Source organism: Oryzias melastigma, linkage group LG6 (genome assembly GCF_002922805.2).
Source record: "Oryzias melastigma strain HK-1 linkage group LG6, ASM292280v2, whole genome shotgun sequence".
Lineage (NCBI taxonomy): Eukaryota > Metazoa > Chordata > Actinopteri > Beloniformes > Adrianichthyidae > Oryzias > Oryzias melastigma.
In genome coordinates, this window is record NC_050517.1 from 11,046,778 (window position 1) to 11,058,426 (window position 11,649).

The following is an 11,649-nucleotide window of genomic DNA, read 5'->3' on the forward strand; positions in this document are numbered from 1 at the left end:
CTCTAGCCTCACCATGTACTTGACCACATTTATATGGTAAAGGATTCCACCCAGCTCCTCACATTTCTTCAAGCTGGCTCTCTCTGGATCTCCAGGAGTCAGAACAGGAGCGTCTGGATCAGCCTGAGGCAGAACCACGACACATATGATAGCTCACTGCCCAGTTCTTAGTGCTCGGAGAATTGTTTTTGTTTTTCATGAAAGAAATGTTTTCTTAGAAGCTTTATTCTTTAACTATCAATATTTTACCTTTTAAAACTGCCCCTAAATCACTGGATTAAAATTATACTTCGATCGCTGTTTGATTTATTTCAAAGGGCCAATACTAAGATTTTCTAAATTTAATAAACTATATCCATATATATGATCACTTATTAGCTTTGGAACACTGAAGAACAAGTTTTTACAATTAAATGAGTTTTTTACCCAGAAGTAAGACACCTCGATTTTTGAGGCACCACCTTTTGCTTCTTGTGGGTGCCGCCCACTTGATGACATCATCCTAGAGCCGGCCTCTGGAGTGTGTCTGCGTTTCCCCCCACAAATACAAACAACATCTGAACTTTTGCAAAGACGGATCGTTTATCTTTAAAAATGAGTCCCGTCTTTCTTTGATGACGATTTTCAATATCTAACGCGTGTTTATTACTGTTAGATGATGGTTTCTGTGTGTCTGTGGTGTTTGTCAGTCAGTGATTAACAAGTTGATATTTTTGTTTACTAAATTTTTGTCAAGAATCTCTAATACTAAACAAGAGTTTTTCTTTCTTTTATTTTTCTGTAGAACTAAACTGAAAAGAAAATAATCATAGAGGTGAACTCACAAGATCCTGGTTCCTCTGGATGGAGAGGAGGTCGGACATTCTCTCATTGAAGCCTTCAGCAAAGTTTTCTGGGTTGATGGCTACAAAACACTGACCCTGAAAAACCAAAGTGCATGAAACTGTGAGATGATCCAGAACCTACTCCAACGGTTGCAGTCTTTCAGTTAAGACAAATGCTGAATTACTCGATTTTTTTTTTTTTTTTTTTTAGCTTCTGTCTACTCAGTTCAGCTTTAATGAATCAGACTTTTAACTCATTGCAGGAAACACTTAACGCTGTAATAAATTTGATAGATTTTTTCCTGCACATTTGTCCCATATAAAGATTATTTGACACAAAGTGAAGATTTAAAATGATGGTTTTGGATTTTTGAAATAAATAAAATCATCCAAAATCTGCCTGGTACAATGCAAAAAGGTAACTGCGCCCCCTTTTGCTAAATCATGATAATAAAACCTGTAATTATGAGAACAGAAAAATCAACACTACACCACATCTAATGACAATTTGAAGCTGGACCAAATGTTCTACTCTAAACCAAGAGTATTTATCAATCCATTAAGGGTAAGACAGCTTTTTAGAATTATTCAGTCTTGAACTGCTTTCCACTGGTTAACTTTTCCTCTCAAACCTCAACCTGCCAGCTCGTTAGTATGAACGGCGTGGTATTGGGCCCACATCTGATAATAGGTCACATGACTCACTCCAGAGCCACATGAACACTCCTCCTCAAATCAATTTAATGGATCTCAGATCTATCTCCTATCAGTCCTGTTTAAATCTATTAAACATTTTCCTACTAAATCAATAGTGCAGAAAAACAAGTCATATGGTGTCCACTAAATGACAACATCTGCCCTTTATTTGTGCAAAAGAACAGTCGTCCTAAACATATCAGTCATTTCACCTGTGAATCTTTCCAATGTCTAACTGCAAACAATAATGCAGAGAAAAAAAAAACATTTTATGCAAACAAGAAATGTAAAATTTAAGGAATAAGTCATTTTGTTTAAGGAGCGATATCTAGAGACCCAGACAAATTTAGACATTTTTTTTTAATTTAACAAATAAAAACATAATTTAAAAATGACACTTTGTGTTTGAATTAGTCCTACCTCCTACAAAAGATTTTCTTTGGTAAGATGTGATAAAGCAATAACATAAAAAGTATCAAACGCACTAAAATAGGAAGAATTCAGGAGGGTGGTGGTGGTAGCACCACAGCTTTTACATGATCTTTTAGACAGGAAAAAAAAAGGAGGGAAAGAAAACAGTAAAAGTACCAGATCAGCAACACGGTCCGTCACTTTCCAAGTGCGGACATATTTGCTGTAATGGGCGCCGGCTAAGATCCCACAGAACACTTCCACCATCATTCCCAGACCGTAGCCCTTGTAGCCTCCTGGAAACCACAGATGCATTATGAAAGTTACAAAAAGGTATTTTATGTAACCCAACGCGCTTGTCCAACACTGTCAGTCCATAGAACAAAGGTATCCAAACTCAAATGTTACGTGATCCATTCATGAAGCACAACGATGTTAGTCTTTGTTTTAAAGAACCGAAAGAATTCAAACTTTATTAAAAGTCCTACAAATTAAATTATGAAAATTAAAGTCAGATTGTTTTAAGCTAAATCAGAATTATGAAACTTATTGTAAAACACTGAATACATTTCAATTACACAATAAGTTTCACAGAAATACAAAAAATACAGGTTTATAATTATATATAGATATATTTCCCACAGTGATGGTGAAAGTGTTGCTAAAAAAACATTAGAAAATGCTTTTCCTGCAAATTTCTGTGATCTATTTGACAAACTAGTAGTAGAAAACAATCAATGTCTTTGGATTTAAATATATATATATAACAAACTTTAAGCACACTAAGTACATGTAACAAAGCTAAATCATATTTTGGCTTAAAAAACATTCATTTTTGAGTCACAGACATTCAGTTTAAACATGGTGAGTTTAAATATCAAGAAATTAAAAATTAAAAACACAATTTCTATATTTTGATACAAGAAATGCCTTGTTACTTTGACTCCAATATGAAGTTTAAATTAAGGAAGTTGGTTATAATGAATAAACCTGTGCTAAAATGGTTATGGATTTATGTTGTAGATAGTGTGTATGTCTCAGGGAATTATTGTTGTGTTTTGTGTGTTTTAGATGGTTGTTCAATAAAACTTAAAAGTTACTATCAATTTTTTACTAAATATATTTACCCCCTCAAAAAAATTCTACACATGCAATTTGTTGTTCAAAGAAAGAGTAGCCAAGAGGCCAACGTTATATCTTCTGAAACATCTGTATCAAACAGATGAAACCCTCTGACCGGTAGCTTCACTGCCGCCGATCGGCACCAGTCCTCCTCCAGTTAGGACTCTTTTGGGATCGGCTGTTATCTTCCCCTGAGGATCACAGCCCCAGCCATCAGGTATGGAGTCTCCATGACGCTCACTGAGCTCAACCTTCACAGTTATTTGAAAAAAATCCTTTTCAGTTTATCCTTTCAAGAGTTTGACAAAACTGCAACAATAGAGTAAGAATCTTACCTTCCCGAGAGCCACAGCGGAGGTGGCGGTGTCCAGAACAAAGCTGTCTCCATCTTTGGCGGGAGCAGCGACACTCAGAGGGTTGGTGCCGAGAGTACGCTGCAGAAAAAAAGTAGTCAGGAGGTTTTTACTGTTTATTTTTATTATTATTCTACGCAGATGACATTGTTTCATTGTTCTCTCTCGTTGTTTTCTGCCATGTAGTTCATCATCATCCCACTAGAGGCACTAGAAGGGCTTTTCTTGCTCATTTCAAAATGGCTGCCTCCATGACATTTTTGGTGGGAAAAGTTTTGCTTTTTTTTATTTAATGGTGAAATTAACTCATCTATTGTTATTCATTGTTTAAAATGAATTTTCACACCATTGAAAGAAGGCAAAATTTGCTGATAATAATTTTTTAAACCATTTCAAAAACATCTGGATCAAATTTGAGACAGTGGGTAAATAAGGAGCTTCTTTACAAAACACTCGTGTCAACATTTTTACATCTTAAACTAATATTGTTAAGAGCAAAACTTACCAAATCACCCAATTTGTCATAATTGATAGGATCTACAAAATTATATTGCAAAAATGTATTTGTGAGTTTCAAAAATTCTTAATGAAAAAAAGTTGAATTTTCTCCTACTGTTAAACTCTCAAAATTCAAAATTTTGTAAAAAAAACAAAACAAAGTCCAGTGTTATTGAATGAAAACAAACATCTGATCGCAATCAGCCAATCAAGATGAAAAAAATCTGTGAGACCCTAAAGGTGGACCGTAATATAGTGAGGCAACACTGTAGTAAAGTGAAGTACTGTGATTATGATTGTAACATTTCAAACATTTACCTCTTTACCTCGAGTGGCAACCACCAATGGGGATGTATTGGTAAAAGACATGCCCTGTAAGAAATCAGACATGTAGCAAAAATTATTTTATCTATATTTTTTTTTTATTTAATGGAATTTGTTTTTGTCTGTTTTACAGCTCTATGTAAATGTGAGGCAGTTGACACAGAATCAGTAGTGACATTTGAATAGCATACTTTTCAAAACAAGTAAATGTCAACCATTTGAAAGTTGATTCCTGAGGAGAACTTAATAGTTACAGTTTGTGCCTGACTGGAGTTATATGACACCATTTCATATATCAGAATAGAGCTGTGAAAGATAAAAGCCTGGAGCAAGATTCACAATATTCACAAGATTTAAACTCTTCCAATTGTACAGGCACTACTATTGGGTAGCGACAGTCCTGGTGAACACCTTGTGCTTTCAAAAACCCACGTTCATTCCATTCTTGAAGACACTACTCATGCCCAGTGTGTACGTAGCATTATTGGGGTCACAAATGTTTGAGCTCACAATCATGTTGTCCTTCAGAGCTTGCATGGCGTAGTAACCAGCAATCCCAAAATGGTTTGACCCTGAGAGAAAAAATGCACACATTTAAGAAAAAAAATGCATATTTTTCCTTTTTTTTATTACAATGATGTAATTCAATTTTTAAAAAAATAATTAAAGCAAACCAAGAAAGGATTGTATTATAACGCCACAAAAATTCAGAACATTTTGAAAAAACTAGACTATAATAGAAAGAGTATTCATTTCTATAATTCCATACAAAAATTGAAACTTTCATATAATATAGAATGAGGGGCCACTGTTTTATTGATTTAAACAGTGACTTCTTACATAAATTGGGGTTTCAGTTTATAAAACCCACAGAAACAGAATTTCAAAAATGTTAAATACTGTGAAGAAATCTTTTCAAATTTTACAAATCATGAATATTTTAAACGGAATTTCACCAATTACCTACACTAAAATCACCTGCACAGGTCCCCCAGATGTCATTACCGGTGAATTGGTTCAGTTGTGTCAGTTTGGTTCAATAGTATGGAGATGATTTTTATGACTATCCCATCATTGATAGTATGGGAAAGCCACAAAAGTTCATATCAAAAAGTTGTGAATCCTCTGTAAAACTAGCGTTCTTGATGATCACTCTATCCAGATCTGGTTCTTCAGAAATGGGATTCACTGTTACAAAGAAAATCAAACTTAAAAAAATAAGAGAACTGACCATGCGCCACCACCCAGCCAATGCCAACCTCCTTGGCTTTTGTGATTGCCAGATTCATACAGAAGTTTCCCACCACTGGGCCAAGAAGGTTCTTTCCATCCACCAGTGCTGTGGCTGCACTCTCCTTCTCTGCCACCGGCTCCCCGTCAACCGCACACACTCCTGACTTGATGTCCTTGACGTACATGTCTGTTAAAAGTGTCCTTCACATTAGAGAAAATGTGACTTCACATGAACATTAACTTGATGTTTCATCCCTGACCCATCCTGTTGAGTCCATGGCTGTAGTGACCCCTGCTATCAGCTGCCACCAACACCTCTGCAAGACTGCGGGCGTGATGCGGTTTGGTCCCCACCGCCGTCATACACCTCTCTATGAAGCCCTGCACCTCCAACCGGCTGATCAGACATCTGCAAAGAAGACACAAGAGGAATCCCATCACTGGAAACAAATAGCTCTTGCTAATATCCAGTGTTTCTTATCATCCTTGTTGTAATTTATTGTAGATTGTCCATGTATTTAATCAAAAGACATGGAAACACAAAAATAGTGTTTTGACTGGAATTATAACTGGTAAAAAAGCAGGACTGAGTTGTGAAAAGGGCTCATACTAGCACTTGTCTTGCTGATACGGCAACTTTGCTTTTTTAGGTGGAAATGGAGAAACATCATTGCTTCTTATCACTTTTGCTCTGTGGGTCATTGACTTTCTCCTTTTCGTTTTTGTTCCAGTTTGATTCCATCAAGACTCAAATCAGTGGTAGGCTATAAGCAGTGAATGAAGCAAAAGAGCAAAGTGTAAGCAGGGTAAAGGTTAGGAGAGGAAAGAGGCAGATGGATTTTTGAGGAAACAATTGAGAAATTCAAGATGGACTTACCAAAAACACAAGTTTAGAAATCACTCAGTGTTTCAGAGGACTGTATTAGTTCTGTAAAGCTTTTCATCAATCCCTGTAGATCATAGTTACTTCTTGTCCTCTATTACCACCATTTTACAGTTGATTGGTTGGAAAAGTAAAAAGACACTAGTTTTGTTGGGAGTATTTTTCAGTCACCAATTCTACAAGCTGTCCAATATAAAAAAAATGAAGGTTTGTAATGTTCATCATGGATACACGTAAACTGTCAGATTTAGAAAGAATTAATTTGTATATTTTGCAGAAAATAACTATTATGTCAATAACAAAAGTTCGCCTCAATACTTTTTGATGTAACCCTGGTTGTCAATGATAGAGAACAAAGGTTTCCTGTATATCTTTCCCAGGTTTTTCACTGCAGCTGATACTTTTGGTCCATTCCCCCATGCAGATCTGCTCGAGAGCTGGGATGTTTTTGTGCTATAGCTGGGCAACACTTTTAAGTTCTCCCACTTAGAAATCATAGAGAGGCCTTAAATACTCATCTTAGACCTTGTTTTCATAGAGCGGTCCGGTACGGTCTGGTACGGTATTTTGAGTGTTTACATTGTAAAATTGACCCGTTACTCGGTGTCAACTCATACCTCTTGAGGGCTCCCATCCGTTGTTGGTCCATCAACAAATGGAATGGGACAGCTGGGGCAGAGCCACTGTTGCCACCCGTTGATTGGGAGAAAATGATGACAACATTGGAAAACACCAATATAGTTCTAAGCTAACAATTCCGTTTTCCTCTTAAGGACAGGCGATATTAAATTCCTGTTAAACACAATGTACCAGAAGTAAATCAATAAAAACAAGCTGCTAGATGACCTCCATGGTCGTTGCTAGTTGTCACACTACAATTACACAATCACAAGATCGCGGTCTACACCACGCATACGCCATGAAAACAGATTGCTCAGTGGAACTGAGGCTTAACTGAGTGGAAGCGCTCGCCAGAATTAACTGCACCGTCCCGTACTACTCCTTACCGGACTGGACCGTACCGGACAACTGTCAGAGACATAATCTAAAATCATGGCCAGGACCAAGGAGATGTCCAATGTCACCAAAACGAAACTGTAGAGCTCCACAAGACTGGAAAAGGCTAGAATTGCCGAGCAGCTTGGTGAAAAAAGATCCACTGTAGAAGCAAATATTAGAAAATGGAGGACGCTATGACTGTCGATCTTCCTCAGACTGGGGCTCCATCCAAGATCTCACATGTAGGGGTCTCAATGATCCTAAGAAAGATACGAAATCAGCGCAGAACTACATGGGGGCAGCTGGGCAATGACTTGAAAAGAGCTGGGACCACCGTTTCCATGGTTACTGTTGGTAATAGACAAAGACATCATGAATGGCACGGAATATTCCACTGCTCAAACCAGCACAGGTCCAGGCTCGTCTTCAGTTTGTCAATGACCATTGGGATGATCCAGAGGAATCGTGGGAGAAATTCACGTGGTCAGATGAGACCAAAATAGAACTTTTTGGTCTTAGATCCACAGGAAGAAGAATGAGAACACCATCCCTACTGTGAAGCATAAGGGTGGTAGCATCATGCTATGGGGGTGTTTTTCTGCACTGGTAACAGGACAACTGCACTTTATCAAGGACAGGATGACCGCTGCCATGTATTCCGATATTAGAGAGATTTTATATATATAGGGAGATCTTTTTGAGCTTGTTGTCTCAGAAGTTGCTCCCATGCCAAATAATTCTCAGTTTAGGTTGTCCTCACACCAAGTAATCAGTGCAGAACCCGCTTTTAGCATGAATAATCATTGAGGCTGACTAAAACAAATGTATTTTGGACAGTTGGTATGATGTAATAGATGAGTTACTGAACATGTCATGAGTAACATAGTACTCAAGAGTCTACAGTGAAACACAAATTACATCTTACATTCCGTTCCCCAACACAGCTCAAACCATTGTGAGGATATGTGCTACAGCCCATCCAGTAGGTGGCGGTATGCACACACATTGGTTGACTATGCAACACTAAATGGAAAGAAAAAAAGATTGCAAGCAACATGAAAGGCGAGACAAAATACAAAATATGGTTTGTCCTTTTGGTCAAGTTATGCATAAAGTCAACTTACTAGTAAAACTGACTTTTTCAATAAATATTTAAAAGATTTCTTTATCCAATAACATTTTTCTGAATGGATTGGTGGCCACTGTAAAGCCAGCAATATTCCTTTGATCTTATAAAGACAACAACTTACATCATCTAAAACTAAAATACAAACGAACACCCTAGTGTCCTAATATGCTCTCTTACGTTTGAGGTCAGTCTGGCTGCATTACAAAGCTTAAGATCAAAAGTGTCTTTCATGACCAAAACTGAGCTCCGTTTCTAATCAACCTCGACCTTTATCCTCAATAATAGTCAATTATCTGTGGTCTATTGTACAGAATGAAACTAGTTGGGGGAAGGGGGCTGGAACATAACAAAGCCCTATACAGTCCACAGTAGTTAATGGGAATGGAGGGAGGTCACAGAGTTCATGGCTACCAGTTGAAGTAAGCATGGCTCAGAACATCCCACTTTTTTGACTTTGGTAAAACTGCATTTAATCTTTTATACAAGAATGATGAAGAATATCACATGGAAAAAACAAGGACCCCAAGAAAATTCTGCAACACTTTGAGAGACTTGAGAGAAACTTCAGTGACGTTTCAACTGAAAAAGTTCAGGAGGGTTTGAATGAATTACAGCATTTGGAATACTTTCCTTCAAGAGTATGCTTTTTCCAAACTTAAGATTTGATACTCTTGACATGTCTCTGCGTTAAGTCGACACTCAAACTTATTGGAGCTTCTGTCTGTGTTGTGTTTTTCTGTTTGGGCCCCTCCGTTCTGCTGAGTGTGTGCAACTTCTCGGTGCTCCCCCCTCACAAGCTGTCATCTGACCTCTGGTTTAGTCACATTATTGCCTCCCCAGAGATATACCTCATCATGCAACAGGGCAGTGAAAGTAAGAACCGCAGATCCTCAAGACATGCTGGTGCATTTGTTACCAAAAAACTCTGATTATGTATTATTCTACTGTCAAAGCGCTTCCAGTTGTCGTTTAATAATAGTTTAGGCAAAGTTTAAAAACCTGCGTCATTTTCAAGAACATTTCTGCAGAGTTTTTGCTGCAGAAATTTGTCTCTGACTGTTACCATGGAGTAAGCCCGCCCCACTTCCCATCATCTCTTTGTTTACACTCACTCCAGCTAGCTTACAGCCCCTCACACCCCCAACTTAGCATTAGCGATGCAAATAAAATGGCGAGCAATATTTGAGCTACTTAGCCGCACAGTTTTAAGTCAGATACCAGCTTAGAGGAAGAAAACGTACATGGATCTATGAGGGGTAAGGAATCTGTCCAAAAGAAATGTATGCATAAATATAAAATTGTGTACAAATTAATGTTTGCGCAAAACTTTGCAAAAAAAACCAAAAAAAAAACAAAAACAAATACACCACACAATTATTGACAGGATTTTCTTCTTTCTTTTTTAACTTCCGCTATGGATGCCTGCTTGTTAGCCTTGTTTAGCTCTGAGTTAGCTTTCTTGTTTCATTATTTTCCATCCATTTTCTTCCGTCTGGGAGGCTGGCTGCAGGCGGATGGTAGAAAAGTGGTAGCAGAATGACTGGCAACAAGAGTATGCGGCCATAGATCATGGTTACCATCTGCTTTTTGTCTTTTTTAATTCAACAGAGCTAAGATAACAAGATAAGTTTTGTTCAATTTCAATTTAATAAATATACTTCAACTTGACTATGCATTATATATTATATAGTAAGTTAATGGATTTAATACAAGCAAAAGCTATATTTAAAACAGACATGTTAAACACTAAACTAAAAGTATTCGTTTTTTTTTCTTGGCATAGTCTAAGTATTTGTGCTCAATTATGTCTTTATGAAAATGCTTCTTTTTGACAGATATCTTTCCCCATAGATCTGGTCAACAACTACAAGAGGAAGCATCAGAATGGAGCGGAGCAAGAAGCTTGGCATAGTAGCTTCTACATCACAGCTACAAGCTTTTTGCTCCCGATTCACAGCAATTTGAATAAACCAATAAACAAATGCAAGTTAGAGCTTCATTTATTACTATATTCCCTCCATTATGAGAAAAAACGCCACAAAACATGTTTTATAAACAGCAAAACCATTTTTTTTTTTCGGAGTGAATCTTCAATGTATTCTTGTTATTGTAAGTAATCGCAATAACTCTGAAAGAAAAAGTATTTTTTATGTTTTGCACACTGATCAGTGCAACTAGTTAAAGTTTAGTCGCGTGCGTTGGTGTAGTTGTTTGTTAAGGATCGCACGCGCGCTCCTACCTGCGCATGCTGTCCTCCGTCTGTGGTTCCGATGAGACCAAACACTGACTTCAGTCTGTAGATCTCGTCCTTGATCTGTCTGGAAACGCCCCCCTCAGCTCGATCAGCTACTTTCTTTCTGTTTCCGTGGTTGTGATGAAGAAGAAGGGGATTATGGGTGCGCAGAGCCCGGGCTCCATCACTCCATCCCGCATTCTCTGTGCGGTTCCAAGTGCGGAGCATTTGCATTTTTCGCGCTTGGACGTTAAGGGTGGGAGGGGCTTCAGCCCTCCCGGGTCCCGTGATCTGGGGGTATAATGCCCCCACTGCTATACGCTCTATAGGGGTAGTGCAAAAACAACAGTAAAGAGGAGTGAGGCTGCAGAAGCTCTGAATGAAAGGAAGGGGAAGCCTCACTGAAACATCCATCAACAAGTGCAGCAGCTGCGGCACGAACTCTGTAAACAAGTTTCTGATGAAGAACTGCAGGCTGGAGCTGACTGAAAGTGTCACGTGACCGAAGAACATAAATGCATGCTCAGTTTAATGATGCAAGTACTGGCCATGCATTTCTTATCATAAAAATACTACAACAGGTTATCAAAATCTACAAAAGAAGTTCCATACAAGCATTCAAAAAGGGAAGAATAAAAGCTGCTAAAAACACATGGCCAGTGGCGAACCTAGCAGTTTGGGGGCCCCAGGCGAACAATAATATGGAGCCCTTTGCAGCAGTTGGATTAATCATTCCTGTCAAAAGCATCCATCAAATAACTTCTTCCCGACATTATCAATGTCAAGATTTCAAGTGTTTCGATATGTATTTAAAGGTAAACTTCAATTTAATTGTTAAAAAAAATGTGTTTTTCTTTTTTTTTAACTTAAGTTTTTATTGAGTTTTAGCATCAAATAAGATTACACAGGTAACATATACAGCATTTCATAAGTCAAGTTCCTGG

At 37.8% G+C, this 11,649-nt stretch overlaps 1 protein-coding gene across 1 annotated transcript in view; it reads right to left on the bottom strand.

The window, feature by feature from the left end:
* Positions 1–10,986, bottom strand: part of LOC112151782 (uncharacterized oxidoreductase YjmC) — a 12,774-nt gene extending 1,788 nt beyond the window's left edge. Inside the window, exons 1-10 of the mRNA XM_024280848.2 lie at positions 10,712–10,986; positions 5,722–5,870; positions 5,460–5,648; positions 4,739–4,800; positions 4,223–4,276; positions 3,389–3,487; positions 3,169–3,304; positions 2,109–2,227; positions 825–920; positions 13–123 (exon numbers count right to left, since the gene is read on the bottom strand). Coding sequence (XP_024136616.1) covers positions 13–123; positions 825–920; positions 2,109–2,227; positions 3,169–3,304; positions 3,389–3,487; positions 4,223–4,276; positions 4,739–4,800; positions 5,460–5,648; positions 5,722–5,870; positions 10,712–10,719 — 1,023 coding nt within the window. The 5' untranslated portion in view covers positions 10,720–10,986. The remainder of the gene's footprint in view (positions 1–12; positions 124–824; positions 921–2,108; positions 2,228–3,168; positions 3,305–3,388; positions 3,488–4,222; positions 4,277–4,738; positions 4,801–5,459; positions 5,649–5,721; positions 5,871–10,711) is intronic.
* Between the last annotated feature and the right edge of the window lie 663 nt (positions 10,987–11,649).